The following is a 27,899-nucleotide window of genomic DNA, read 5'->3' as shown; positions in this document are numbered from 1 at the left end:
TCGGGCGTCTGGAGAAGAGCTGGGATGGCTGGAGCCCTGGAAATGTATGGGGCGGAGGAAGGCCACCCTGAGGTGCTAGGGAGGGCCTTCTTCCTAAGCCCACGTGGAGCAATGATTTTCCAGATGTTCGCTCCTGACCCACAGGGCTGGCGTGAGGTGATGCGAGCACAGAGGCTCTTCCTAATGACATTTTAATAAAGCAGAAGCTCACTCCAGGACTCCAGTTGGGTGCTCCTGGGAGGACAGAGGATGAGGTTCCAGGGAGGACCTCCAGTCAGACACAAACTCACAGCTTTTGTTTTTATTTTAAAGGAAAACAAAAACAAAAACAAAAAAACCAACAAACCCAGTGCAAAACCCCATTTTCCAGTGTCAGCCATGCCCCCCTCCCCCTGGGGTCAACCCCTGGCTCGGGCCTGACTTTTTCCCCCCACTGTGCACCCCTCCCATCTCCTGCATCCCAGAGGGCAGCAGGTTCCACGTCCCTGGAGGCCCAGATCCAGGGGCAGTGAAGGAGAGGAAAAAGACTGGGTGGCAGCTCCTGATCTTGCTTTCCCCAGGCCTCCAGCCATGGCTCCGGGTACCCACCTTGGCTCTCATTAACCCTTTCCTGGCCACACTACTGGGTGGTGAGGCTGATCTGGGGGAATTCCCTCCACACCCCTCTTTGCCCCGGGGCCTGCTCGGGGCTGTCCTCACTGAGGTTGGGGGGGCTCCCTCTCTCCCTCCATGGTGGGGGGAGAGTGGTGAAATCCCCAGGTTTAAATACCTTAATGAAAGCAGGGGATGGGGTAGGAGGAGGGGGCTTTAGTTCTAATAAATTATTAGCGTTTTGTTTTTTAGTGTCCGTGGGGGTGGGGGGAGGGGCAGGGCGTGGCCTCCAGGGCCCCTCCCTCCCCTTACTGGTGAATTTCATTCTCTATGAGGCTGTCCTCGCATGACTGGAAGTCTGTGTCCGTGAGGCCATCAGGCGGCATCAGCAACTCCTCGTCTTGGGAGGAGGACGATGGGGGCTCATCACCTGAGCTCCCAGGAGCCCCATCCCCGTCCCCGTCCCCCTCTGAGTCCTGCAGCACCTGAGCGATGTATTTCTGAAGGGGAAAGGAATAGGGGTTAGGTGACTAGCTGTCCATTATGGGTAGGTAGGTGGGGGCCGGCAGCATAGTGGGCAGCCCCAGAGGACATAGTGGGGAGGAGGAAACCAAGTCTTTCCCATTCCACCGCCACGAGATCTAGTACAGGCTGGCTTTTGTGGAGGACTACAGGATTGAGTTTCTGCAGGTCAAAGCTTCCCCCCAACCCCTCCACGCCATCCCAGGCTGTGGTGTGAGGCACTCACTGCAGATTTGGGGACAGCGCCAGCAGTGGGGGGCCGTCCATTACTTCTGGAGCTCACGGCATCTGTCTCTGTGTGTTCAATCTTTAGGGGTCCAGGGAGAGGGGAGGAAACATTCTTGTCTTTAGCCCCAATCATGCCCAACACCTTTGCCCCGCCCTGGCCCTGTATACTACCCCCACAGAAAAAGTTTGACCCCAGCCATACTCCACCACCTCTTCTCCTGCCCTATACCTTATAGTTGTGGGCACTGAGGTATTTGAAGTGTCCGAAACAGACGTGGCAGAGACAGATGACGATGGTGATTACCAGAACGACGAAGGTGAACATAGACGTGGGGGCTAGGAATCCTGGGGTGGGGAGGACAAAAAGGGGCTACCACCTCCACCTCCGAGGGGCTACCGCCTCCACCTCCAAGGGGCTCACTACCTCTGACTCCTTCATCCCATCCATAGGACCTCACCAAGACCCTTCTTGGCATTCTCTACCATGTGGCCCTTCTGTGGCAATTCTATATTCAAAAGTCCCTTCCGTCCCTGCCACCCGATCCCAGTGGGATGGTGGCCCTCACCCGTGCGCATGGTGGAGAAGAAGAGCAGCCAGAAGAGGCAGAGGATGGGCGCGGCCACCACTTGGTTCACAGCCCCCGAGTGGATCTTCTTGTCCAGCTTGGCCGGCAAGTAGGCGTAGTAGATATTGTACCTGTCTACCAGGTGCTTCAGCAGCATGTACATGAGCCCTGAGGAAAGCCAATGGCCCTGACCTCGGAACCAGCGCCCACAGGCCTTGGGTGTCGACCACAGGCTGGAAACTGCAGTTCTCCCTCATCAGTTCCTGCACCCCGCAGCCCTCCTTGCCCCCGGAACGACCGCCAGAGAGCCATTTATGTAGATGTACAAGAAGCCTTTGAAACCCATCTTACGTTTTTCTACCCCATCCCTAAATAGTTAGGTGTAAACTAAAGGGCAGGTTCTACTTCCTGAAGCTGAGGGAGCTTAACACAAGGGCGAGGTTAGTTTGAGAGTCTGGAGCCTTCGGCAGCCGCAGAGGGTGGGTGGGGAGTTGGGATGCTATTAGGGAAGGTAGAGGCTATCGAGGGGTCATGGTCAATGAGAAACTTAGCTGCACACCTTCTAAGAGGAAGAGAGACCTGCTCAAGGTACATGGCTGGCTTGCACTGGGGCATGTCCATGAGGTACAATGACCTAGCTCACTCTGGACTCCAAGGGTTTTTCCTGAATTTTGTAATCTGTGCACAGTGTAGATGTTAGTGTGTGTATATGTGTTTAACAACTCAGAGGGAGGGATGTTCACGTATACCCAGAGAAAGGCCTCAATGCCAGTAAATATTGCTGAGGTGGGTGGCTTGACCCAGAGACCAAGCATGTCAGGTGGGCCGAATCTTGATAGGACTGCTCTCCCCCTTTCCCCCAAGGCCTGGCCCTAGACTGAGCCAGGAACCAGGCGGGAGGCCCGAGGGGCCGGTCTCCCAGCCCGGGCCCTGTCCAATCAGGGTGGCCTGCCTTACTAGAGTGGAGCGGGTGAGGCCCTGGGTTCCCCCGAGCAGGGCCCAGGTCCCGGCGCGGCGGTGCCTACCGAAGGGCACGATGATGGGGCAGGTGATACTGTAGGTCATGACCACCGTGAAGACGCACATCATCCAAGCGTAGGCTGCGCCAAACTGGAACTCGTAGGCCTGATGCTGGGGGGGACATGGGCAGGAGGGTGGCTCAGGGTGGAGGGGGACAGGCTGCAGGGATGCAGGGCAGGCAGGAGGTGGCCAGGAACTCTAGGGCTGGGGATGAGGCCATCGGGAGTGAGGGACCTAGTGTGGGGGTGGTGCAGGGGACAGCAAAGCAGGTGGGAGGAGGGAGCTGTGGCTGAGAGGGAGGCCAGGCAGGGCAGTGATGGGACATGGGCAGGTGGGGGCAAAAGTTGAATGGAATAGGGGACAGGTTCTCCAGCGCCCTCTTGTGGAATGAGGGCAGAGGGACCCTAGATCAAGGGAGCTCCGCCTCTCCCAACTCCAAGCACATAACACTATGCTCTCAGAACTCAAGGACCTCCTAATGACCTATGTCCACCCATAGCTCTATGTGTGGGAAAACTGAGGCTTCAGATGGGAACTAAGCTCCCTAAGTCCCAAGCATCCTTGTGCCCACCACCAGAGCCTGACTACTGCTGTTTCTGGTTAGGCCACCAGAGGGCGCTGTGCGTGTTGCCGCTGCCCTAGGCGGCCATACCCGCTTCACGTTGCGTCTTTCGGCGGCGGAGCGCGCCAGGCAGAGCCGGATCATGTACATGAGTAGGCCTGGGATGCGCAGCAGGTCCATGGCGTTACCGATAAAGGCTGAGGCAATGACGTAGTTCACGAAGAAAGCGCCGTTGTCGGGCAGGAACACACACCTGCGGGCAGCAGGTGCTCCAGCACTGCACCCTTGGGGTGATCTGGTGGCTGTCTGCCTACCGCTAGCGTGACAGCACCCCATGCTCTCACCCTCTGTTGCCTCCTCTACATGTACACCCCCAGCTTAGACCTCCCCCCGCAATACCTGTGTTCTAATCTTTCCACAGTGTGAACCCCAGAATATCAAAAAAACAAAGCCAGTCTAGATGCATACCCTGAAAACCAGCCCAAAGACCTACCTAGATGGCATGCCCTGAAAACACCCAAGGAGAGTTCAAGGCCACAAAAGGCCACCAGCCTGTGCAGCAAATAACTGCTGAGACCGCCACAGAAAATCTCAGTGGCACCTCAGAAACCTCCAGGGATGTAAGCCCCAGGAAACTGGGTAAGTTTTCCAACTCAATTTCTCCCACAATAGAGCCTCAGACTCCTTCCCTACCAGTTTCAGAAACCCTCAAGTATCTTTGGTGTGTGTGGGATGGCAAGAACCAGAGAGTTCCTAAGTCCAAGACGGTCACAGACAACTCCATCAAGAGCCTGGAGCTTGAGCCCGTGAAGTCACAGCATACACCAGAACTAGTCCCTAACAGGGGTCCTCATCTGCTACATCCCCAGCTCTGAGCCCCAGAGTTGCCAATCTGAGAGACCTCAGTAGATGAAGGCATGGCTTCTAGTGACCCTCAGGGATACTCTGGGAGTCCCCAAGATAATGACCAAGTTTCCACTACAAATAACTCCCCCATCTCCTTGGAGAAATTCAAGACCCCTACAGCAGTCCTAGAATAAGAGCCCAAGTCCTTACAGAACCCCCAATTGTGGGCTCTGAAGACTTAAATCTACCTTGAGCATGCACTCATCTGTTCAGTGCACTCCTGATCCTGAACCCCAACACATTTCGTCCAAATACATACCCAACACCCTGAGGGCTGTCTTTTGGATAACCCAGGAGACTCATGTTAATCCCACCCCTTACAGCTTGGAAGCTTGGTGACATCCACCCTTGTTAGTTTTCTTTCCCCAGGTGTCCTGGTCACTCACTCAAACCGAATAGCTGCTTCAGCCAGGAATTTCTTGTCAAAAAGCCAGCGGAAGAAGAGGTCTAGGCTGCAGGAAGAAGGATGGGAGATGGCATGGGGCAGGCACCCATGCAGAGGGTCTGCCAGGAGCCTCTGGGGAAACCTGGGACAGGTAGGCCTCTGGTCCAATAGCTCTCTTCCTGTCATGCGCATCCACCCCAGCTCCCCCTGGGTCCTTTGATGCTCACCTGCTCAGCCCCAGTGAGGGCAGAAGCAGTACCATGAAGATGAGGAAAGTGTAGCACTTGTGCATGGTGGTCCTGTTCTCCCCGGACCTAGGAGGGCAGTGGCAGAGCACAGGCAGAGGTCACAGCAGGCCAGCGCACACTGGGACCATGCCCTGGGAGGCTCCTCTGGGTGTGGAGGCTTCTCTAGGTGAGGGGACAGGGCCCAAGGCTTCGAACCTTCAGAGCAAAGGGCTGCCCGGGAACATGGTGGGTGGAATACGGGCAGCTTACCGTGTCCAGTGTGCTTCGAAGAAGGCGGAGTAGTAGACAATGGTGGGGAGCAGGGCCGAGAAGCACCACAGCAGTAGTGTAGGGAAGAACTGGGTGATGATGGGGTTCTGCGGGGGACAGGGAGTGTCAAGCACAGATGGACAGGTGGGTGGGGGTGGAGGCTAGGGCTAGGGGAACGACTTCTGGGTGAATGACGGTGATACCGTGGAACACCTACTGTGTGACGAACATGTAGCATGTTCTACACACTAAACCTCATGACCACGAAACTGGCTCAATGTCCCAATGCGTCAACTGAGAAGACAGAGACTTGATGGTGTGGCCAGCTAGAGAGTAGTGGGGGTTGGGTTTAGACTGGGGTCTGCTTCTTATCTCCTGTGCTACTGAGTGCTGACTTTCAAAGACACATACTCTGAGCACAGCAGGAGGGCCGATGCCTGGCGGCCACGGGTGTACCCTAATGGCATCTGAGCGGCCTGGAGGTTCATGTTGACAAGGTCCTCTGAATGTACACATGAACGGCGAGGGACCAGTTTAAACCTTCCACTTTTCAGAGAGGAGAAAAGGGGGCTTACCCAAGGTTATGTGCCCTCCTGTGTGTGTGTGTGTGTGTGTGTGTGTGTGTGTGTGTGTCCAGGAAATGTAAACCCAAGGGTGGTCTTTCCTAAGGGCAGGACATGGTGGATTGGGGTAGCCTCCCTTGTCCTAAGGAAGCATCCTGGAAAGGCTGGTCTGGAGCACCCAGAATCAGAGAACTACCCTAGGGAGAGGGAGTTGCTGCCTGGCACTGATAACTCATGACTCATCACGGAGGGCTGGGTGGGCATGGGCCTCACGTTGAGGTACTCCACAGGCTTGGTGACGTTGAACTTGTCCATGGTGGTGATGATGATGGCCGGGGTGGTGAGGAAGAAGAGCAGGATGAAGAGGACCACGTTGATGACCAGGCAGCGCAGCCACCAGATGAAGCCTCGGATGGAGAGGTGCTCCCTGGGAAAGCAGGGGAGGGGTCACTCTAAAGACTTTGAACTGATCGGTCTCGGGTGACAACCGCCCTCTCCCCACCCTCTGGGAGACAGTCCCTAAGTCTGTCAGGGGCCCCATCCCACCCGCTAGGGCTCACCAGTAGATGTTCTGAGGGTCAGGAGCATAGGTCACGGTCCAGTTGGAGATGTGCAGCGCCTCACTGCAGGAGGAGGCGCGTGGCTCCCCACGGCAGGCACAGCCCTGGCATTTGCACACGTTGAAGTCCTTTAGGATGCTGGGGTGGGGGATAGGTACTTGTTACTTCAGCCCCAACTGCGGTCCCCAGTGGGGAGTACAGGGCCCTGGGAGAGGGAGAGGGCGGGGGTGGGGTGTGTGACAAGAGGAGATGGGGGCGGGGAGCTCACATTGCTGTGATGGTCTCATTGTGGAAGGTGACAAAGGCCATGCCCAGGGGCTTCTCATTCACTTTCTCCTTCTCCCGCCTGTAGTCTTCCTTCAGCCTCTGCTCCAACTTTGTGTAGTACTCAATGGCCTCCACCTGCAGGGGGCAGGGCCAGGGGCTCTGCTCAGAGCTGGGAGGCATCCACAGCATCAGTAGGGATCAGCCCAAGCTCCCCAAAACTTTCTCATAGGCACGAGTCACTCTGTCCCTCCAACCTCACGAGGTGGGCACAATGGGGAAGCCAAGGAGCAGGGTAACTAATGGATGTATTAAAAGTGGAAGGGGCGGGGCTGGGGATTTAGCTCAGTGGTAGAGCGCTTGCCTAGCAAGCACAAGGCCCTGGGTTCGGTCCCCAGCTCCGGGTGGGGGGGGGTGGAGTGGAAGGGGCTGGAGCCATGGCTCAGCAGTTAAGAGTACTGACTGCTCTTCCAGAGGTCCTGAGTTCAATTCCCAGCAACTACAAGGTGGCTCACAACCATCTGTAGTGGGATCTGATGCCCTCTTCTGGTGTGTCTGAAGACAGCTACAGTGTACTCACATACATAAATGAACAAGTAAATCTTTTTTTTTTTTTTTTTAAAAAAAAAAGCAGAGTATGACCCTGAATTTCCAATCCTCCTGCCTGTGCTTCCTAATGTTGGGATTTACAGACATGTGCCATGGCTGATTTTACATGGCACTGGGGATCAAACCCATGGCCTTGAATCTGCTAAGCCAGCACTGAAGGACATCCTAGCCCCCTGCTATGCTCGCCTAACCTACAGTTTTAAAAGTTATCACAAACCAGGCAAACCGAACAGTGAGAACAGGGCTTCAAGGGCTGACAAGATGGCTCAGTGACTAAAAGGAGCTTGCCACCAAGCCCAATGACTAGAGTTTGAGCTACGGAATCCACATGGTGGAGAGAACTATCACAAGCTGTTCTCCGACTTCCACACATGCCCCATGGTATGCCCTCCCCACATAAAAGAAAGATTTGGGGTTTCACGGACTCTGAGGCAGTTGGAGGCTGGGGTGTGGCCCGTGTCTTCTTTCTGAGGGAGTCTCTTTACCTGTGGTCCTACTGTCTACCACACTTGTTTGTCCTTGCGTAGGGGTTGTGACTACCCTGGGGCCTGCCCAGACCTCCCCAGCCTTGCCAGGGACTCTGGCCACCCAGCAGCCGGCCCACACGGTACCTGCTCGCAGCCTCGAACCACACAACAGCAGAGGTGGCCGCACGGTTTGGGGTTGATCATGGCAGGTACATTTTCCTTGCTCTGCAGGTTCGTGAAGTAGAGTTTTCCCCGCTCAGCCTTCTTCCTGTGGGATCCGGGGGCCAGTCACCTACTGCTTAGTGTCTGCGGCTGGCTGGGAGGTGGGGGGAGGGAACCAAGCTTGGGGGTGGGGGGTGGAGGGGTCACAAAGAAACCCAAAGTTTCTTAAACTGTGGGGCCACGACGTGGGTTGGCATAACAGGACGTGAGGGGTTAGGAAAGGATCAGGCAATAGTCAAATGTTTCTGAAAGTGCAAACAGCACAGATTAATTAAAAACAAACACATTGTTTGTCTGAGTGTTTCTGGCAGGGATGGTCTGTATTGCAGTAAGCAAGTCCACGGCAGCCTTGGTTCTCAACCCACAGCCGGCACAGTCTGTGCGGCCTATGCCACCATGCCAGCCTGAAACATCCTGGCTCAGGGTCGGGACTGGACTAATGAGTTGCAGTGATTTTGCCGTACATACAAAGCCTTTTGCTCTTGTAGAAAATGATGGTTCAATCATGGAAAACAAAGAGTTAATGTTTTCCCACTGTCCTTTCTTTTTGGTGTTGTGTACGACATACACATTCAAGTTGGGAGCGTGTTTTCCTCTTCTGTGTGCTACGGGGGCGCCTGGGTGAATGCATGCTCGCGTATACGTGTAATTGTACACGCACGTGCGCATGTATACACGGAAACAAGGTTCACACGGGATGTGTTCCCTTCTACAAGTTAGATCTGGTTTGTTTGGCTTTGTTTCATTTTTGGTCTTTCTGCACAGCCCTGGCTGTCTTGGAACTCACTACGTAAACCAGGCTGGCCTCAAGTCTGACCATCGCATCCGCCTCCCAGTGGGCCACCAGAGGGCCACCATGTCACTGTGTCTTAGTTTTTGAGGCAAGGTCTCTCAGTGAATCTGAAGCTCATAAATCTGGCCAGGCCAAACGAGTCTCAGGGGCTGACTGTCTCTGCCCCAACATAGGGTTCTAGGTGTACATGGAGACTGCCGTTCGCATGACATTCATTCGCATGAACGGTGGGGAGCCCAGCACAGGTCCTTACCCTTGTATGACAAATGCTGCACCAACTGACCCACTTTCCCCAGCCTGGTCTTTTCATTAAATAATAAAATTATAGGAGGACTCCGGAGTGTTCACACAATGGGTGTGTGCACGTGCACACACGCACACACTTACGGAGACCAGGTGATTAACTCGAGTACCACCCTCATTCTGGTCGCCCACCTCCTTGAGGTAGGGTCTCCTGTCTGTGCCTCACCAACGCTGTGGTCACAAGCGGGTGCTATGACACATGACATTTTTATGTGGGTGCAGGGGACTGACCACGGGTCCTTGTTCCTCAAGGCAAGCTCCTTGCCAACTCAGCCTGCCCTCCAGCCGCAGGAATTTTTTTTTTAAATAAATTTTTCTTTTTTTCTGGGGGATGGGGGTAGGACAGGGTTTCTCTATGTAGCCTTAGCTGCCCTGGAACTCAATCCGTAGACCAGGCTGGCCTCAAACTCATGAGCTCTGCCTGCCTCTGCCTCCTGAGTGCTGGGACTAAAGATGTGCGCCACCACCCGGCTAAAAGAAATCTTATGATTTATTCTCATTAATGTGTGGCCTGTATTCCTATTTATATGCCTTGAGCTTGAGGTCATGTAAAATTCTCTCAGGCACAAAGGGCTTGGAGTGGACAAGACTTTAGAAGGTTTGCTTCAGCTCAGTCCCCAAGGGCAGGGGCCATCCTCTTAGGCTTGTTCAGCCCCTATGGCTCTGCTACAGGTCCAGCCAAGGGTCTCCTGGCCCATTTCTGGAGAGCCAATTCTTACGGTCTGCCATAAATCTCTTATACTGTAGCCACCAGATGTGAACTGTAGACCATTCCCTCTTGCAACATACGCTAAGCTCCAGGCCTCAGAAGCAACAGAGACTCCCAAGGTATAGTCACATTCAAAATGCCCCCGAAACCGCCCAAAAGGAGAGCCCCGTTCCCACAAGGAGGCCAAGATCCCCTTCATGATGAGTAGAGGGGCTCTTGGCGGCACCCTCCCCATCCCCGACCCGGTACCTCTCCGCGTCAAGGAACATAAGTCGAGCCACGTTGTAACAGGGCCGGGCTTCCAGAACTGTGCAGTTGGGGTAGGCCTCCCTGAAACACAGGCAGCTGTCATGCCCTGCAGGGCCCCATCCACATACCTGCCCTCACTTCCATTCAGGGCACCAGCACTCCCAGTTTACTGGCTTCTTGGTCTGCAGTGCTCCTCAAGGGCAGAGCTTTGGAGTCCTTACAGTGTGTGAGTGGGGACTGGGTGCAGGTGTGCATGAGGCCTGTGTGGAGGCAGCAGGTGATGAGAGACCGGGTGTGTGCATACTCCTGTGTGCAAGGAGCTGGGGAGGCCCAGGCTGTGCTCTGATTCTTGTCCAGAGCTGTAAACTTGAGGTTCGCAGAAACCGTTTCTAGTTGCAGGCTGTTCTCTTAGCCCTGTTCCCGGAAGACCTGGTCCCGAGCCAACACTTGGCCTTGACTTTGGATTTACTCCAACCAATCTTGGCCCAAGACCAACAAGAAACTGATCCTGAATTTGATCTCTAACCCTGGCCATGACCCAGGCCCAGGGCTGACCTTCACCCCCAAAAGATGGACTGACAGGGCTTGCCGCTCTGCCTTACGGGCACATGGCTCCAGAGAGCATTCACAAAAGGTTTGCTGATTCGCCCAGCAGGGTCCTTCCCAGCTGACTGCAAACTCATCCAGTCCTTAATCTTGACTGGGTTTCCATCTTTCGGATGTCATATTAAAATTTAATGAGGGGCCACCAAATATTCCAGACGTTCCTTAACAGAAAGATGAACTTCACAAACACACGAGAATTTAGACACTGAGAGCTGGCACAGGGTTCTTGAAAATGAACGGCCACAGGGCTTTCCTTCACAGCTCTCTGAGCTTCCTCTTTGGGAGGGCAGGCTCTCCCCCTCATGGGACTAAGCGCAAATCCTTAAAAGCTAACCCTCCTTCTTCCGGGTCGGTGGTCCTCTACTCCACAAAGTCTCCAGACCTGGACCATGAGTCTCAGTGAGCACTGATGACTGCTCCAGAGCTTAGTGAGGACAAGGCCTGGCTGCTAATCCGCATGTGGGGAGTCCGCTATAACAGCCTGCCCACAGCCAGTGCTCAGCCAGGTCGGCTGCATGGACAGTCGGATGAAAGGCTGACTTCATTACGCTCGTCCCACTCAAAGCCCCAGAGTCCAGGGAAGACCAGAGCCTCTGGACACCTGCTTTTAGAGTGAGTGAGAGTTTTAACTGCAGGCTGTTTTCCTCAACAAAATTAGAACTAGTCCTGAAGCACCCAGCCAGAGCATGTCCCTCTCGCCTGGCCTTTTGCGTCCCGCAGCACATAGTAAGCTCATCACAGAGTTGACCAGGAGGGTGCACTCCTCTGCTGTGCTCGCATCTCTGTTCAGATGGGAATGTCCCTGTCTCGCACACTCCTTCCTCGCTCAGGAGAGCACCTTGGCACCCACACGATGTGACATCCTCAGACTAGGACTAGTGAAAGAAAAAAATTCTGGTTTTGTTTACTGCTGTATACTGCGCCTTCGCCCAGGGCACGCCATTAGAGGTCTGCATCAGGACATGTCAATGGAAGCTGATAACTGTCCAACTGGACAAGATGTCACTCGACCCTGAGCACACGCTAGTCCCCATCTCGACCTAGTGTGCCCTTACGCTAATGTAAGCTCAAACGCCAAATCATTCTCTCGCCCTGTTTTGTAAGCCGTATGAGGGCAGGGCCTGCATGCAGAAGAGGTTCGATATGTGCGTGTCAACCAGCCCATAATAGTACCCACCCATCGTTTAGCTACAGAGCCCTGTAACACAGCTCTGGAATGTGACCTGACCAGATACTGCCTCTGATCCTGCTGAGACACTGCTGCCGAAGGGATGACAAACTGACCTGCTCCAGGACAATGACTGAACTCTGATTTGGACCAATAACAGCAGACCTGGACCTCAAGAATAAGCCTCCGGCTGGAGGGATGGCTAGGGTTTAAGATTTCCTTCCAGAAGACCTGAGTTGATCACCAATACCTACCCAGCCACTCACAGCCAGGGGATCTGTCTCCCTCTTCTGGCTTCCACAGGTACCACACCCATGTGGTACACAGGCATACATAGTCAAATACCCATCCATACACATAAAATGAAAATAAGTAAAACTTAAAAAAGAAAAGAATAAGCCCTGAATCCACCTGAATCTTGAGCTGAGATCCAGACCAGTAATGTCCCTTGTCATGGCCACTAGCTGGCTCCTAATCTGGGTCACAGGTTGATTTGTCCCTTGTCATGGCCACTGGCTGGCTCCTAATCTGGGTCACAGATTGACTTGTCCCTTGTCATGGCCACTGGCCGGCTCCTAGTCTGGGTCACAGGTTGACTTGTCCCTTGTCACGGCCACTGACCAGCTGTCCACAGATTGACTTGTCCCTTGTCACGGCCACTGACCGGCTTTTAGTCTGGGTCACAGGCTGACTTGTCCCTTGTCACGGCCACTGACCGGCTCCTAGTCTGGGTCACAGATTGACTTGTCCCTTGTCATGGCCACTGGCCGGCTCCTAGTCTGGGTCACAGGTTGACTTGTCCCTTGTCACGGCCACTGACCGGCTCCTAGTCTGGGTCACAGGTTGACTTGTCCCTCGTCATGGCCACTGACCGGCTCCTAGTCTGGGTCACAGATTGACTTGTCCCTCGTCACGGCCACTGACCGGCTTCTAATCTGGGTCACAGGTTGACTTGTCCCTTGTCACGGCCACTGACCGGCTCCTAGTCTGGGTCATAGGTTGACTTGTCCCTTGTCATGGCCACTGACCGGCTTCTAATCTGGGTCACAGGTTGACTTGTCCCTTGTCACGGCCACTGACCGGCTTCTAGTCTGGGTCACAGGTTGACTTGTCCCTTGTCACGGCCACTGACCGGCTTCTAATCTGGGTCACAGGTTGACTTGTCCCTTGTCACGGCCACTGACCAGCTCCTAGTCTGGGTCACAGGTTGACTTGTCCCTTGTCACGGCCACTGGCCGGCTCCTAATCTGGGTCACAGATTGACTTGTCCCTTGTCATGGCCACTGGCCGGCTCCTAGTCTGGGTCACAGGTTGACTTGTCCCTCGTCATGGCCACTGGCCGGCTCCTAGTCTGGGTCACAGGTTGACATGGACCAATCTCCGCTGAGACTGTAGACCAGCCCCTACAGGTGCTCTCCACTTTGAGCCTGGGTGACTTTTCACTCAGCTTCTGCTATGGTGACTGATGAGACTCTGGCACTAAGTGTGACAGGACCTCTAATGCTGTGTGCAGACGGTCTCTCTGTGTCCCTACAGCTGGCCCTTAACCTTTTTAGTTTGTTGTTTGAGACAGGGTCTCTCTCTGTTGCCAGGGCGACCCCTTTCACAGGCCAGGCTGGCCTTGAACTCACAGAGATCCACCGGCCTTTGACTCCCAAGTGTTGAGATTAAAGGTGTGAGCGACCTCGGCAGGCAGCCCTTGACTCTCTACCTCATGGGCTCAGCACCAAGGGGCTGTCCATACCCAGATACCTGAATTACAGAGCCAGAGAAGCAGAAGAACAAGACTCCTCAGACTCCTTCAGATGCCACCATAGCCCACATGCTTTCCCACAACATCTGCATATGCACCAAGTAAGTGCTGCTGATAGATCTGAGGAAGCGGCCACCTCGGGGCCCTGGGCCAACCACCCAGGACCCAGTCCAAGCCAGAGGATGAAACAAATGTCACAGGCTGCACCCTAATGTCACAGGCTGCACTCTAATGTCACAGGCTGCACCTTAATGTCACAGGCTGCACCCTAACGTCACAGGCTGCACCCTAATGTCACAGGCTGCACCCCAATGTCACAGGCTGCACTCTAAAGTCACAGGCTGCACCCTAATGTCACAGGCTGCACCCTAATGTCACAGGCTGCACCCTAATGTCACAGGCTGCACCCTAATGTCACAGGCTGCACCCTAATGTCACAGGCTGCACTCTCATGTCACAGGCTGCACCCTAATGTCACAGGCTGCACCCCAATGTCACAGGCTGCACCCTGATGTCACAGGCTGCACTCTTCAGGAGTCCCTCCCATTTCTCCAATTTTCTATTTTTTTTTTTTTTTTTTTTTTTTAGTAAGTGCTAGGGGTCAAACCCAAGGCCCTGTGCATGCTAAACATGGGCTGTACCCCGAGTGACTCCCTCAGCCCTCTCCAGTTGTCACTCAGTGAAAGTGGGAGACCAGCCCTGCTTGGCATGCGAGGTCTTCCTAGATCTGCCCCGCTCGGTCTGCGCCTTGGACTGCTGAGTATGAGTCCAGGGGTGCAAAGATGTTCTTGGGGCTCAGGGACAGGCAAGGGTCTGCAGGCCTGAGGTGGGGTGGGCCAATTACTCACTCGAAATGTTTCTTGATTTTTTCTGACTCTGCGTATTTGGAGATTCCATTGATGAAAAGAGTCCGCTTGACCTGGGGAGAGGGTAGCAGGCTTGACTTCCTGAGGGTGGGCTCCAGAAGAGCCAGAGGTACAGGGAGGGGCTAGAGGTGGGAGCGGCCTGTAGGTGGCTGTTCTTTGAGCAGGTCTCAGGGGTCACTAGGTGGGTGGACACTTAGAACCTTGAGGACCTAGCACAGTGACTAGCATTTGGTCCAGGCTGACTAAATAAATGGTTATAGATGCTGAGGGAGTATTTCTACCATCCTTATCAAGGAAGATGACATTACAACCATCTGACACTACTACCAGCCATGGCCATTCCCCAGGGCTGTACTTAGCATGGCAGGGCACAGGCATTGCCTTCCCAGGACCTCTAGAGAGGCACCCTTATCCCATGTGTAGGAGGGAATCCAGGTAGCCTAATTCTATAGCGGCCACCCTGAAGGCTGATGGGGAAGCCAAGCCAGGCTGCCCTTCCTCACCAGATCATCTTCCTTGTAGCGCATTTTAGAGGTGTGTCTCCGCATGCTGTAGACCGTGAGCAGCAAGTACAGGAAGGCGAAGGAGGTATGCAGCCAGAGGAGGTTATTCCTACGGGAGCACAGGACACAGGGGTCACCATGTCAGCAGGGTCTACCTCTGCTGTCCCTCTGTTTCTGTAGCCTCCTGTCTGTTGCTTCTCCCCTGGACCCCACCCCACCACAGAGCTGCCCAGCCTCACCCTGATTTCAAGTTGGCAATGGTGGTTCTCCCGAAGCTGTAGGCATTGTTCTCTGGAAGGCGGGAAGGAAGAGGGGATGGTGCTGGGGTCAGAACGGACACCTTCTGCCCCCTTCTACTCCAGCCACCTGGCCCTCACTGACCTAGCAGGTCCCCTGAGAAGTTGACAGGCAGCACGATGCCTACGGAGAGGACGCCCACGACAACCAGCAACCCAATGATGTGTCTTTGGAAGGACAGGTAGTGCACAGCGTCACCCCCACACTTGTCCCGGATCTCATCGTCCCTGCAGGTCATGGGAGGCAGACAGAAGATGCTGGTTAAGAACAGTAGAGACAAGGCTGGAACCGGCCTGTCCCACCCCCCCGGCCATCCCTGCTGATGGAACAGCAATAAATGGGGTTGAGACAGAATTTCCCATCCTGATTTCCTGGGAGGGAGGAAGGAGAGAGGGGAAAAGAAGGGGAAGGAGAGGAGGAGGAGGAAGAAAAAGAGGAGAAGGAAAAGGAGGAGGAGGAAAAGGAGGAGGAGGAAGAGGAGGAGGAGTGGGAGAAAACAGGAAAAGGAAGAGGAAGAAGAAATGGAGGAGGATGAAGAGGATGAGGAAGAGGAAGACAAGGAAAAGGGGGAGGAGGAAGAGGAGGAGTGGGAGGAACAGGAAAAGGAGGAAGAGGAAGAGTGGGAGGAGCAGGAAAAGGAGGAAGAGGAGAGTGGGAGGAGCAGGAAAAGGAGGAAGAGGAGAGTGGGAGGAGCAGGAAAAGGAGGAAGAGGAAGAGTGGGAGGAGCAGGAAAAGGAGGAAGAGGAGAGTGGGAGGAGCAGGAAAAGGAGGAAGAGGAGAAGGGGAGGAGCAGGAAAAGGAGGAAGAGGAGGAGGGGAAGGGGGAAGAGCAGGAAAAGGAGGAGGAAGAAGAAATGGAGGAGGAAGATGAGGAAGAGGAGGAGGAAAAGGAGGATAAGGAAGAGGAGGAATAAGAGGAGGAGGAGGAAGAGGAGAAGGAGGAAGAGAAAGAATAGGAGGAGGAGGAAGAGGAGGAATAGGAGGAGGAGGAATAGGAGAAGGAGAAGGAGGAATAGGAGAAGGAGGAAGAGGAGGAGGAGGAAGAAGAGGAGGAGGAGAAGAATCAGAGGGAAAGTGGCAGCAAAAAAGAAGAGGGGGCTGGGGATTTAGAAGAATAGAGCGCCACCTAGGAAGAGGCCCTGGGTTGGTCCCCAGCTCCAAAAAAAAAAGAAAAAAAAAAAAAAAAAAAGAACAAAAAAAAAAAAAAAAAAAAAAAAAAAAAGAAGAGCAAGAGAAGAAAGAGAAAGCAAGATTGGGAATGGAGAAGAAAAGACAGGAAGATGGAAGACAGAAATGGGAGGGGACAAGAAGGAGGGATGTTATGGGAGGAGGTTGGGAAGTGGGCAGCAGCAGCTCCTTCTAGGGCCTTAAGGCTACCAGGTCAAGGGCCCAGAGCATGGTTAGGGGCCCAGTGCTGACCTGTCCCAGTTCCTGCCTTTCTCAGCGCTCACTGCCTGCCCATGGACTCTGGCTGGATCTCCTGAGTTCTGCCTCCTGGCTGCTGGCTCTGCCTGCGGATGGCTGGCTGCTTCCAGCCTGCCTGCTGCCCCTACCCACCGGCTGCACAGAGGCTGAGGTGGGGGCTCCAGCCCCTGCTCTCAATCAAGCTGTGGTCAGGGCTGGCATGGCTGACCTTGTGCAGGGTGTCACAGAGGAGATGGTGGGTCAGAATAAGCATTGGCGGGCGGGGGAGGACAGCAGAGGCCTCTCTGCACCCTCTGCTTGGCCTCTTGCAGTAGGGTGCAGGGCACTGTGATGGTTAGGAGCCCTAAGGCCCTCAAAGCTCTAGCCTTGGTTTTGGAGGGAGGTGACAGGTGCTGAGGTTTCTGTCTCTTTCTCTTTAGAGTGCGCAGGCCATTAACTTACTTTATCCTGAAGATGGCTGTCAGCCAGGAACAGAAGCCCTGGGGAAACAGAGTGAAACAACTGGAGATCCCAGCCTACCAACCTGACCCCACTTCCCTTTAGCTCCACCCACTAGGTTCTCAGAATTATCTCCAGCCTGTGATCACGAGGACACAGCTGCACCTGAAGAAAAACCCCACGACCACCACGGTGTACCTGGGAGAGCATCTGCCTAGTGTGCGTGAGACCCTGGTTTCTACCTCTAGTACTGAAAAACATGAACGTGCATGAGTGGGGAAGAGGGAGCTGGCTCAGTTAGTAAAGTGCTCGCCTCGCAAGCAAAAGGGTCTTAGAGAAAAAAAGCAGGGTGTGGTGGTACACACTCCCTACCCAGGGGAGGCATAGACAGATGGATCTCTGGGGTTCACCGGACAGACGGGCTAGCCTACTAGGAAGCCTAGGTCCCAGTTAAAGACCCTGTCTCAGAAAGACCAAGTGGCCTGTCAAGATGGCTCATAAAGGTCCCAGCTGTCAAGTCTGATAGCTGGAGCTTGATCCCTGGGACCTAACACAGTGCAAGAAGAGAACTGACTTCCCCAAGCTGTCTTCTGTCCTCCATACACACAGCTGAGTGTGTGCGTCAGTGCGTATGTGCATCATGGTGGGTAAACGAACAAAAACAAACCAAAATCCCAAGGTTGATAGTACCTGAGAAACAACAGTCAAGCCCCCATGTATCTGTGTACATATGTACACACGCACACACACACACACACACACACACAAACCACACACACACACTCCTCACACTCACACACGCACGCACACACACTTCTCACACACAGTCACACACACACACTCCTCACACACTCACACACACACTCACACACGTGTACACACACATGCACACATGCACACACACTACACACACACACACACTACACACACATGCACACACGCACACACACTCACACACACATAAACCACACACACACTCCTCACACTCACACACGCATGCGCACACACTCACACACACTCCTCACACACAGTCACACACACACGCACACACACACACATAAACCACACACACTCCTCACACACACAGTCACACACACACTCACACACACTCCTCACACACAGTCACACACACACTCCTCACACACTCACACACACACACGTGTACACACACATGCACACACGCACACACACTACACACACATGCACACACACGAGCACACACACACATGAGCACACACACACACGAGCACACACATGTGCACACACACACATCTGGAGATGCAAGTAACTGCAAAACCCTGAGGTTCTATGAGCCAGATGGAATCCTAATCTCTGGCTATTAAGAAGAGTTTGCAGGCTGGCAGGATGGCTCCGAAGGTAAAGGTGTGGCGGCAAAACCTGACGTCCCGAGTTCAATCCTAGGGACCCATGTGGTGGAAGGAGAGAGAGTCAAGTTTCTGAAAGTACTCCTCTGACCTCCACATATACAATGTACTCATATCCACATACATGTGTACACATATGGTAAACATATCCACAAACTTATATAAGTAAATTAATTAGATTAAAAAAAATAGGGCTAATAAGATGGCTCCCTCAGCAAAGCGAAGGTACTTGCTTCCAAGGCTGATGACTTAAGATCCCATAAGTTGTCCTCTGGTCTCACACATGAGCTGTGTTTTATCCTCCTGCTTCTCATATATGGGTGAGTGGGAGTGCACAGCGCATGAACACACACACACACACACACACACACACACACACGCAATGTAAACATCTATACAAACAATCACGGCTGACAAAAACAGAGGGGTTTGCTATGCTGCCTAAGCTTCTGCCTCTGTCTCCCAGTCCACCTTGGAGGGAAAAAAAAAATCAAAGGTGCCTGGGCTGCAGGTATCTCCCTGTCCTCCTCTCAGTCCTGTCTGCAGATAGAGAATGGATGCTTAGAAAGAGGGCCTATCTTCTACCAAGAGAAGGTCCACATCTAGTACAGGATGGGAGAGTGTGCCTTCCATCCAAGGCTGGTTGCCTGAACTCTATCAAGTCTGGGGGCCATCTGGACACCTATGTCTGGCGGGGACAAGCCCTGTAGCTTGCCATGTACCCTGTGAGTCTGAGGAAGCAGATAGGCACCTCTGCTAAGACTGATGCAGGAGCTCCAGCCCAAATGGGACTGACTAGGTCCACCCCAGAGTGTGAGGATTAGCATTCTGCCTGGGACTAGGCAGGAAACTCCTGCGGCCTGTCTGCATGAAGGGCGGTTCAGTCAGCATTAACCCCCAGCAAGACAGCGGGTTCCTCTGTGCATGGACACCAGCTGGTAACTCTGTGTAACGTGATGGTGTCTAAGTCTTACTGCACAGACCCTCACGGCTTATTATAGTTTCTAAAACCACGATCGGAGAAAAAAGGAGGTTTAACCAATAGTGGAGGTGGGCATCAAACTCTATTGTGGAGGACAAAGTTTGGAACAGACAAATGTTAGAGGCTCCAAGCCTGTGCCAGAGGGGCTCTGGGCCTGAGAAGTCCACACTGATATCCCTGACCTTACAGCAGTGTACCCAAGGAAATTGGGGGGAAGACACTCACATTGTCCCTTTGGTCAAAGTCGACAGAGCTGGAGACGGAGGTGAGTCGCTCGTACCGGTCATGACTGTCCCCATGCATAGCAGATGCCACACTGGGGGTGGGGAAACAGAGCAGAGGAAGGTGTGAGGGGGGGAGCGTGGGCCTCAGAGGACCAGCTATGAGCACCCAGAGGGACTAAAGAAGGCACAGAAAGCGCAGAGGCTGAAGCAAGAGTGAACTCCCCCTACCCACGCCTCCCTCGAACAGGCCTACTTTAGGCATCACTGGTGAGTGGGCCTTATTCGAAAGGGTGTCTTCATCATTGCCCAGGATAGAGGCTGAAGCAAGAATGTTAGCAGTCCCTGCAGTTCCAAAGTTGACCAGCAGGGGGAGCGGGAGGTGGGCAACAGAAACCGTATTACCCCAAAAGCAAAAGGGAAGTGAATGAAAGAGGGGACCAGAAGAACCCAAGGAGGTGGCAAGACTGGAAGATGTCTCTTGGGCAGGACCCTCCCCTCCCGATTCCCTGAGCCATTAGCTGCCACAGCTCCAATTCCAGGCCTATGGACAGAGAGCATAAGGAGTCAAAAAGGCCACAATGGGGGCTCCTTGGGGCAAGGCCCAGCCCAGACCTCCAGACGGAGCATGGAACCCTGAAATATGAAGAACTAGCTGTCGGGGGATGGGAAGCTGTTGGTGACACCCGATCTTGTCTCTGCATCATTGTGCTGGGGATTGTCTAGGGAGTTCCCAGAGGACGGTCCCTTGCCCCTGCCAGTGAAGGCTAAAAAGGCAGGGATACACAGAGGGGATTTTCTTAGGCAGGGAGCCTAAGAGGAGCAACTGAACCAGGAAGGGCAGAGACAAGCTGAGGAGCCCCCTGCTCTGCAAAGCGCACCGCCTGCGTTAATCTGAACCATGAGCCTGCAGAGGAGAAAACTGCAAAAGAGAAAACCAGCGGCTGGCGTGAAGAGAAGAGAAGAAGCGTGAAAAAGAAGTAAAAAGGAAAGAAGGTTTAGTGTGGATGAGGGGGCTGGTGCCCCACATACTATTCCTGTTCCACTCGCTCTCGCTCCTGCCGGCGAAGCCTGGAAACAGAGAACAGAAAGGGTTAGGTGGGGCAGATGTGAGTCCCTGGAGACCGGTGTGGGACAGAGGCCTAACTAAAGGTCCTCACACCATCCCATGTTGGCCTAAGGTCTACTAGTCCCTCTCCATCCCCCAACGGAGGGGATGGGAGAAGGCTGGCATTCCCCGAAGGCACTGTGAAACATGATGTTTGTGTGCATAGTGGAGGGAGAAGGCCTCAGCTCTTTCTTACCTGTCTGCATCTGTCACCAAGGCCAGCCGCCCATAGTCCCAGGCCACCTTCCGGAGGATGGAGAATAAGAAGAGCAGGGCCTGAGGGCAAAGAGGAGGAAAGTGGAACAACCATCTACAGCCAGGGGTCAGAACCTTAACTTGGAAGGAAGGACCGTGGCTTGGATGAACGGACAGCAGTTGGGAAATCCAACCCCTCTTTCTTGGTTGGGTCTGGGAAGGTGGACACGGGTCAGAGGTGGAGGGTATTTGCAGGGGATGTCCTGGGCCCAGATGTCAAGGGTGGGCACGGTATGAGGTCACTCACGAGGAAGCACATGAAGTCCAGGGCCAGCACGGTGGGGACGCCCCCAAAGGGCAGGCCCTGTAGGACGGTGCTGCGGATCCGGGCACTGTAGCAGTAGTCCTTCGGGTTGCTGCTATTGAGGGCGGCGGTGCCCAGCGTGGCCAGCAAGAACGGCAGCATGGCTGCTACTGCCGCATGGTCCTCCTGGGCAGAGGGCAAGTCAGTCAGCTGGGTTCATCTCCTACCTACCCTGGCCTTGCAAGGTGGGTACAGGGAGGGTTGCCCAGCTGCCTCAGTGAGTGGAAACCCTGCTCGTAAGAAACAAGAACCCGGAGAAGAGAAGAATGAATCACGTGGATTTATTTCCTGGCCCCCTCTGGCTACTGCTCTACCCTAGGTTAGGGCAGCATACCCTGATCCTACTGGGAGACCGGGTTCACCTCCAACATATAGAGAATCTCTCTTAGCAGGAGAAATGAGGAGGTGTGGACACTGGAGCGATGATTCAGCTGTTAGAGCTTTGCGGCTTTCCTAGACGGCTTGGCTTGGGTTCCTAGCACCCGCATGGAGGCTCCTGGTCATCATAATTTCATTGTATCAGAGGATACAAAGCCTTCTTCTGACCTCTGCAGGCATCAGGCATGCATGTGGTGCACACACGTATGTGCGCATGCAGACAAAACACTCACATATAAAGCGACAGAAGTACATTTTAAAGTGATGAGTAGAGGCCTGTGTCTATGCCAGGGAATAAGAGTCCAGAACCAACATTATGATCTTCTCAGAAGAGGCCCTAAATTCAATCTCTGGGACCACAATAAATAAATAAAGAATTAAAGGCAGGGGGACTTCTCTGCCTTTTGGCTAAGTTCATGTGAAAAATATGAAAAGAAAGCCAGAATGAACAAATGTGCTTAGAGTTTTTAATTCTGTTAACCTCCTCCACACAACCACCTTCTAAACAGATGTTGAGCATCAGAACTGCTCCTGTATCTTCGGAGCAGAGCACTGGGTTGGAAGGCAGGTAAAAGAGCCAAACGTCAGGGTCGGTGTCACCATGCTGGCCCCTGCCACACCTGCTTTTCTCCACCACATTTCCAACTCAACTTTCCTCCCTTCTCTCCAACTAGCTGTACAGGGGAAAATTGAGGGGTGTAAGGACTACAACTCCCAGAATGCTGTGCTTCTGTCTATGGAGCAGAGCAGGCTGGGAATGCTGTGCCCTCCAGCCAGCTTTTCCATTGGCAAAAGAGAGGGAAGAGTGGGCGAGGCCTCTAAAGGCCCCCAGCAACCACTGTACTACTGTCTTGCCTGGTGCCTGCCTGGTACCCTGCCACAGCCTTTGTGCTCTGAGTGGATGAAGGGCAGGAGAGAAGGGAAGGGGAAGCCAGTTGGAGCCCTGGGCTCTGGAACTGCTTGAGAACAAAGCTGAGCAGGGCCCTGGGGAGGTTCCCAGGCTGAAGAAGTGTGGCTACAGCAGAGACAGCTACCACGGCAGCACAGCTCTCCACTCCCCCTCCCGCCTTCACCCTACTCAGGGGCCCCTGGGGGCCCCTTCTGCTGACAACATGGAGTGTCTGCCTCGGGGAGGGTCCCTAGGGAAGAAAGGCAACCAAACAGAAAGAACAACAAATCTAGATGAGGTGACTAGTAAGTTGGAAGCAACTGTCTGTCCCTCAGCCCCCTAGGGTGACCTAGCAGTCCTGGGGTCCCCTCTTTCCATTCAAACATCCAGTCACACAGGGCAGGAGCCAGGAACTCTCTAGGAGGATGTGGGCATTGTTTGTGTGTTTCTCTTGGTCCAGAGGAGTCTTTCCAAAGCCTGCTTCGGCACAGAGCAGGGAATAACGCCTTGCATATGTTATTCAGGCTCCTTTTTCTGGCCCAAAGCTGCCTTTAAAACCACACCAGTTTAATCACTGTAGCAAGTACCAGCTATCCAGTGTCCATTGTTTGAAGAATAACAATATATGGGGCTCCGGCTGTAGCTCAGCTGATGACAACACTGGCTTCTCTTGAAGACAAGGATTCAATTCCCAGGGCCCACATGCTGGCTACCAACTCCAGCCCCAGATCTGACACCCTCTTCTGGCCCCTGCTGGTACTGCACCCTCATGGTACACAGCCGCATGCAGGCAAAATACTCCTACACATAAACATCAAATCTTTTTTAAACAAAAGACTAACACACACGACTGCATTTAATCCTCAAACATCCTGTGCGTTGTATCACTGTCATTTGAAGATGTGAGTACAGGGCTCAGAAAGGTTAAGGACTTTCCCACAAGGTCTCCAATAAAATGATGGCGCTGAATTCAAACCTAAGTCAACTTCTACCCAGAGGCGGAACCCTTCCCGGGCGCTTTGCAGATTGGCCTAGAACAGAGGAAGGTGTAGCCGGGCCTCACTCTTCCAATCTGTAACAAAGAAACACCAACGTGGCTTTCACAGAGAGGTAAAAATGTATCCAGAGTGGGGGAAGCAGGCACTGTCTCTGTCCCTCACCAAGAGACACTTTCACAGAGAGGTAAAAATGTATCCAGACTGGAGGAAGGAGGCACTGTCTCGGTCTCTTTATGTAGCCTAGGCTGATCTCCAACTTCTGATCTTCTGCATATATGGAAGTTTCATAAATAAAATACTTCTTATTTTGTTCTTGGGCCAGTGAATACAAGGACAGTCCAGACATATGTTCAGATATATCAGTGTGCTCATACGTGTGTGTGTCTGCATAGGGTGCTAGATAATTACATGATAGTATGCAGAAATAAAGGGACTGGTGGCCTCTGATTGAAGGGGTGTGTGTGTACACGTGTGCGTGTGCGCCTGCGCGTGCGTCTGTGTTGATGTATATATTAAGATAACATAGATGCTGAAATGCCAGGACAGGTTAAAGGTGGGTATAGGTATTTTGGGGAGGGAGGCTCTCATTAGTCCTTTCCCCCACACAACCACCCCCTTTTTTTCTTTGAGACAAGGTCTCATGTATTGCAGACTGACTTTAACTCTTGCTCTGAAGCGGTGGATGATCTTAAATTCCTGTCTCTACTTCCCAAGTGCTGGAGTTCCAACCTAGGGCTTCACAGCTACATCCCCAGTCCTAACGTCTCTGAACTCCAGAAACTTCAGTGCCTGTTCCCACCCCTTGTCCATACTCTTTTAATGACAGCCCCCCACCCCCACCCCCCGTTCCTGTCTTCTCTACTCTGAAGAAAGATGGAACATTCCCGGAGCTTCTACAAGATGTGGCTCTGTTAGGGTGGGTGAGAGTTTCCCAGGATCCAACTACACAGATCCTCTCCTGCACCCAAGGCAAGCAAGGCACACCCAGATCACCCATCCACAGGAAGGAAATAGGGACCAGGGAAGGGAGTGGAGCAGGCAAGGTCATGAGGTAGGTAAGAGGTGGAGTTGGGCTGGTAGCTTTGCTACTTGACAGGGTGACTTCGAGCTCTTTAACTATAGGGGTGGGGTTGCTGGGTTGTGTCATCCACGGTGGCAACTGCCTTCAAATCCAGCCTAGCACTGGGGAGCCGAGCAGAGGACAGGAGTAGCAGGCAAAGGTTCTCCCAATCTAGACAAACCTAGCCAGCTGTGAGCCCATTTCTCGAGTTGGATACTGAAGTTGGTATTGTATAGGGATGGGGATTTTAGCTTAACCAAGTCAAGGTTGTCATTTCACTAATAAAAGCTGTGTTATAGATAAGAAGTTAATTTGTCTTGGTTTATTTGTTTTCCTTCTAGAGTTTAGAGCTTCTTCAGGTTCTTAACAACAGCAGTGAATAAGAAATTAACTCTTAGAATGCTATCCCAGCCTCAGTCTTCCAATCTGTAACAAATAGGGCCGGTTTTGTTTGGCTTTGGTGGAACTCAGAGAAAGGCAAAGGTGTATCCATTGTATCCACCTGGAGGGGGGGGCTCTCCCCCAACTCTTCAGAATCTCGCTATGTAGCCTAAATGGAGCGTATGCTCCACCACACCTGGCCTGTCTTACTTTTAATCTGTCCCAGGCAGGGCTTCATGAAGCATTTTGTGAATGTTACTACTTGCCACCCCTTACAACCCCAGTAGGCCACTGAGGCACAGAGATGGCAAATAACTTGGGGAAGGTCACACAGCAGTCTCTGATAGAACCAGAGATCCGCCCAGACAGTTTGGTGCTCCTGCCAATAGGAGTAGCCACTGGCAGGGCTCTGAGGGCTATCAGTACCAGCTCCGAAGAACGCCATGCCTGATAGCTACAGGTTTGCCTTTTGTGGCTGATCCTTGACTCTGGTGTGGGGTTTGTGAGTTCAAGTTCTGAGGCAGGGGGAGAAGACCAAGGGCACTATGATGAAACACACTTGACTTTTTATTCTGGAAAGGGTACTTAACCAGCTCAAGTCCTTCCCCTATAAAATGGAGAAAACTCAGCCCTGTGGCTGCTTGAAAGATTAAATAAAAATTAAAAACAAAACAACACAAACCACCAAAACTCCCAGTTCACAGCTCGTAAAACAAGCAAACAAACAAACAAAAACTACCACCACACACACACACACACACACACACACACACACACACACACACACACAGAGACCAGCTGTTGAAGGCAAACATGCTGGTGTACACCTGGAAGATGGAAGCAGGAAGATTAGAAGTTCAAGGCCAGCCTAGGCTAAACGGCATCCCATGTCAAACAAAATAAAACACAAAAACAGCTGTTATTAATAAGATATAGACTCCAAGAGGTTGCTTTAGTGGAGGAAGGCTGGTTAAGACCGAAATAAAACATATAATTTCATGATAGGAATAGAATAGAACTCCTCAGTGCAGGGAGGGTACTTACTCTACATTAGGGACTCTCTCACCAAGTCCCGGAATGTACCTCCATCCACCTGCAGTAGGTGGGATGGGACTCCAGGGGAGACTGATAGGTCAGGAAGTTCAGAGATGTGAACCCATTATAATCGATCAACTGTCAGGCCAAGTGCCAGGCTATTTCTCTGCTTTTAAACTATTGGATCTCAAAGACGCACCTCGGAAGGAGGTGGTAATAACTAATCAGACTTTTAGATAGAAACAGAGGTTCAGATGAGTTAAGTAACTTGCCACGGTCGCACAGCTCAAGAACGGCAGCGCTAGGATTTGAACCCAGTTTCCTGTTACTCTGCTGTACTTGGAAGGAATTTGTACCGATGCCAAAAAGGGGTTCTTAGCTACTTATCACCCATCTTCTGCCTCAAAACATCCCCACCCACCTACTCGCTCACCCACTGGCCAAGACTTCAACAGCAGGCCCCAGCATGTGCTACCTGGGACATGCCAGGGCGTAGACCCTCTGGTACCCGGGAGGACAAAGGTACTGCCAGCATACCCACCACCTGAGCCTGGCAGCCACTCCCCTTCCCCTCCTCTCTTATATCTGGAAAGCAGAGGGCTGTGGGCCCCTGTTCAGGAGGTGTTGGGTACAATCTTATCCACCCCGGACTACTGCAGGCCGCGAGGAGGTTCAGGGTCAGGGAGTGGTACTAGGTAGGGAGCAGAGCCCCAAGCCCCTTTGGGCAATGGGCTGACAGACTTCCGATCAGGGGACCAGGGCGGGTAGCACACAAAGCTCCAAGGGCAGCCAGCCCCTCTGACCTCTCTTCCCCACTTCCCGGGCATCCTTGTTTTTTCTGAGCAACACAACGACTAGCTTTGGGACAGTCCGCACCAGGCGGTCAAGACGGCCGGGAGGGACAAAGCGCGCCCCCTCCCCCTCAATAGGGCCTTTGCCTACTCCGGATTCGCGTCTGAATCTTCTCCCCACCGCACCCTCCAACGCAGGCCCGGGCGGCTCATGAATGAACTGCTCTGTGTGGGGCGCAGGAGAGGACATGCTCCCCGGGCCGGCCGCCCTCTCCAGCCGGCAAACCAGTCCCCACCAGGGTTAGGACAGCCACCGGTCTGGTGCTAGCACCCTTGAGCCCTGCCCTTTGCCCAAGCCTGAACCCCTTGTTTGAGGCCAGCTTCGTCCCCAGCAACAAGAGAAAGAATAAAAAAAGAGACCGAGGGCATCGGACTTGGCGACCCTAGAATGCAAAACTCGGGGGCGGAGGCGGGTGGTTCCCTTCAGCGGCGCCGGCGGCTGGGGAGCAGCTGGGACCCGAGGAGGGCCGCGCACCTGGACGGAGCAGGTGGAACTAGAGTGGCACTCGAGGGCCGGGACAGAGGGGTCCCACCCCTTGGGATATTCCGGCGGGGCGGGGGCAGAGGAAAGCGCACATCTGGAGCCCCGACAGGGGTGGGAGGACTCACATCTGGCCAGGGACGGTGCGGGTTTGGGGACAAAGCGTGCCTCCGTTGGGTCCTGTGGGGGCCTGGGCACCTCTGGGTCCTGCGGAGGTGGAAGGGAGGGACGCAGCTGAGTCCAGGTGCTTTTTTTTTTTTTCTCTTCCTTGGGGTGGTGGTGAGATCCTATTAGCCAAGTAAGGGGTGCTGGGGAGGGGTCCGCGTACTCACCCCTAGGCGCAGACTCGGCTCCGACTCGGGAGCCCCGGCTCCGGGCGGGGCGGGGCTGGGGAGGGGGAGGGGGAGTCGCTGGGCGGCTAGAGCTCTGGGCTCCTGCGGCGGCCGCGGCAGCGCGTGGGGGAGGGGGAGCAGAAGGAGGGAGGGGGGCCGAGGGCGGGG

At 53.6% G+C, this 27,899-nt stretch overlaps 1 protein-coding gene across 4 annotated transcripts; it reads right to left on the bottom strand.

The window, feature by feature from the left end:
• Positions 1-286: 286 nt before the first annotated feature.
• Positions 287-27,876, bottom strand: Tmem63b (transmembrane protein 63B). 4 transcript variants are annotated; one of them, XM_032900656.1, is made up of 24 exons: positions 27,732-27,876; positions 21,270-21,452; positions 20,964-21,043; positions 20,692-20,730; positions 19,664-19,754; positions 17,075-17,112; positions 15,294-15,436; positions 15,152-15,203; positions 14,913-15,021; positions 14,392-14,462; positions 10,017-10,097; positions 7,885-8,008; positions 6,669-6,802; positions 6,401-6,538; positions 6,114-6,267; positions 5,278-5,384; positions 5,008-5,094; positions 4,782-4,847; positions 3,580-3,742; positions 2,933-3,038; positions 1,908-2,075; positions 1,571-1,686; positions 1,340-1,420; positions 287-1,091 (listed from the first exon to the last, which is right to left on the bottom strand). In XM_032900656.1, the coding sequence occupies exons 2-24, from the start codon at positions 21,426-21,428 to the stop codon at positions 900-902; spliced, it is 2,499 nt and encodes an 832-aa protein (XP_032756547.1). In that variant the 5' UTR covers positions 21,429-21,452; positions 27,732-27,876; the 3' UTR covers positions 287-899. The 4 variants fall into 4 exon arrangements, with proteins under 4 accessions (XP_032756547.1, XP_032756548.1, XP_032756550.1 ...); XM_032900657.1 differs by lacking the exon at positions 27,732-27,876 and adding an exon at positions 27,528-27,547; XM_032900659.1 differs by lacking the exon at positions 20,692-20,730.
• Positions 27,877-27,899: the final 23 nt, after the last annotated feature.

The sequence above is a fragment of the Rattus rattus genome, chromosome 4, assembly GCF_011064425.1.
Source record: "Rattus rattus isolate New Zealand chromosome 4, Rrattus_CSIRO_v1, whole genome shotgun sequence".
Lineage (NCBI taxonomy): Eukaryota > Metazoa > Chordata > Mammalia > Rodentia > Muridae > Rattus > Rattus rattus.
The sequence above is the reverse complement of the archived record's forward strand: the minus strand, read 5'-3'. Positions and strand labels throughout refer to the sequence as shown.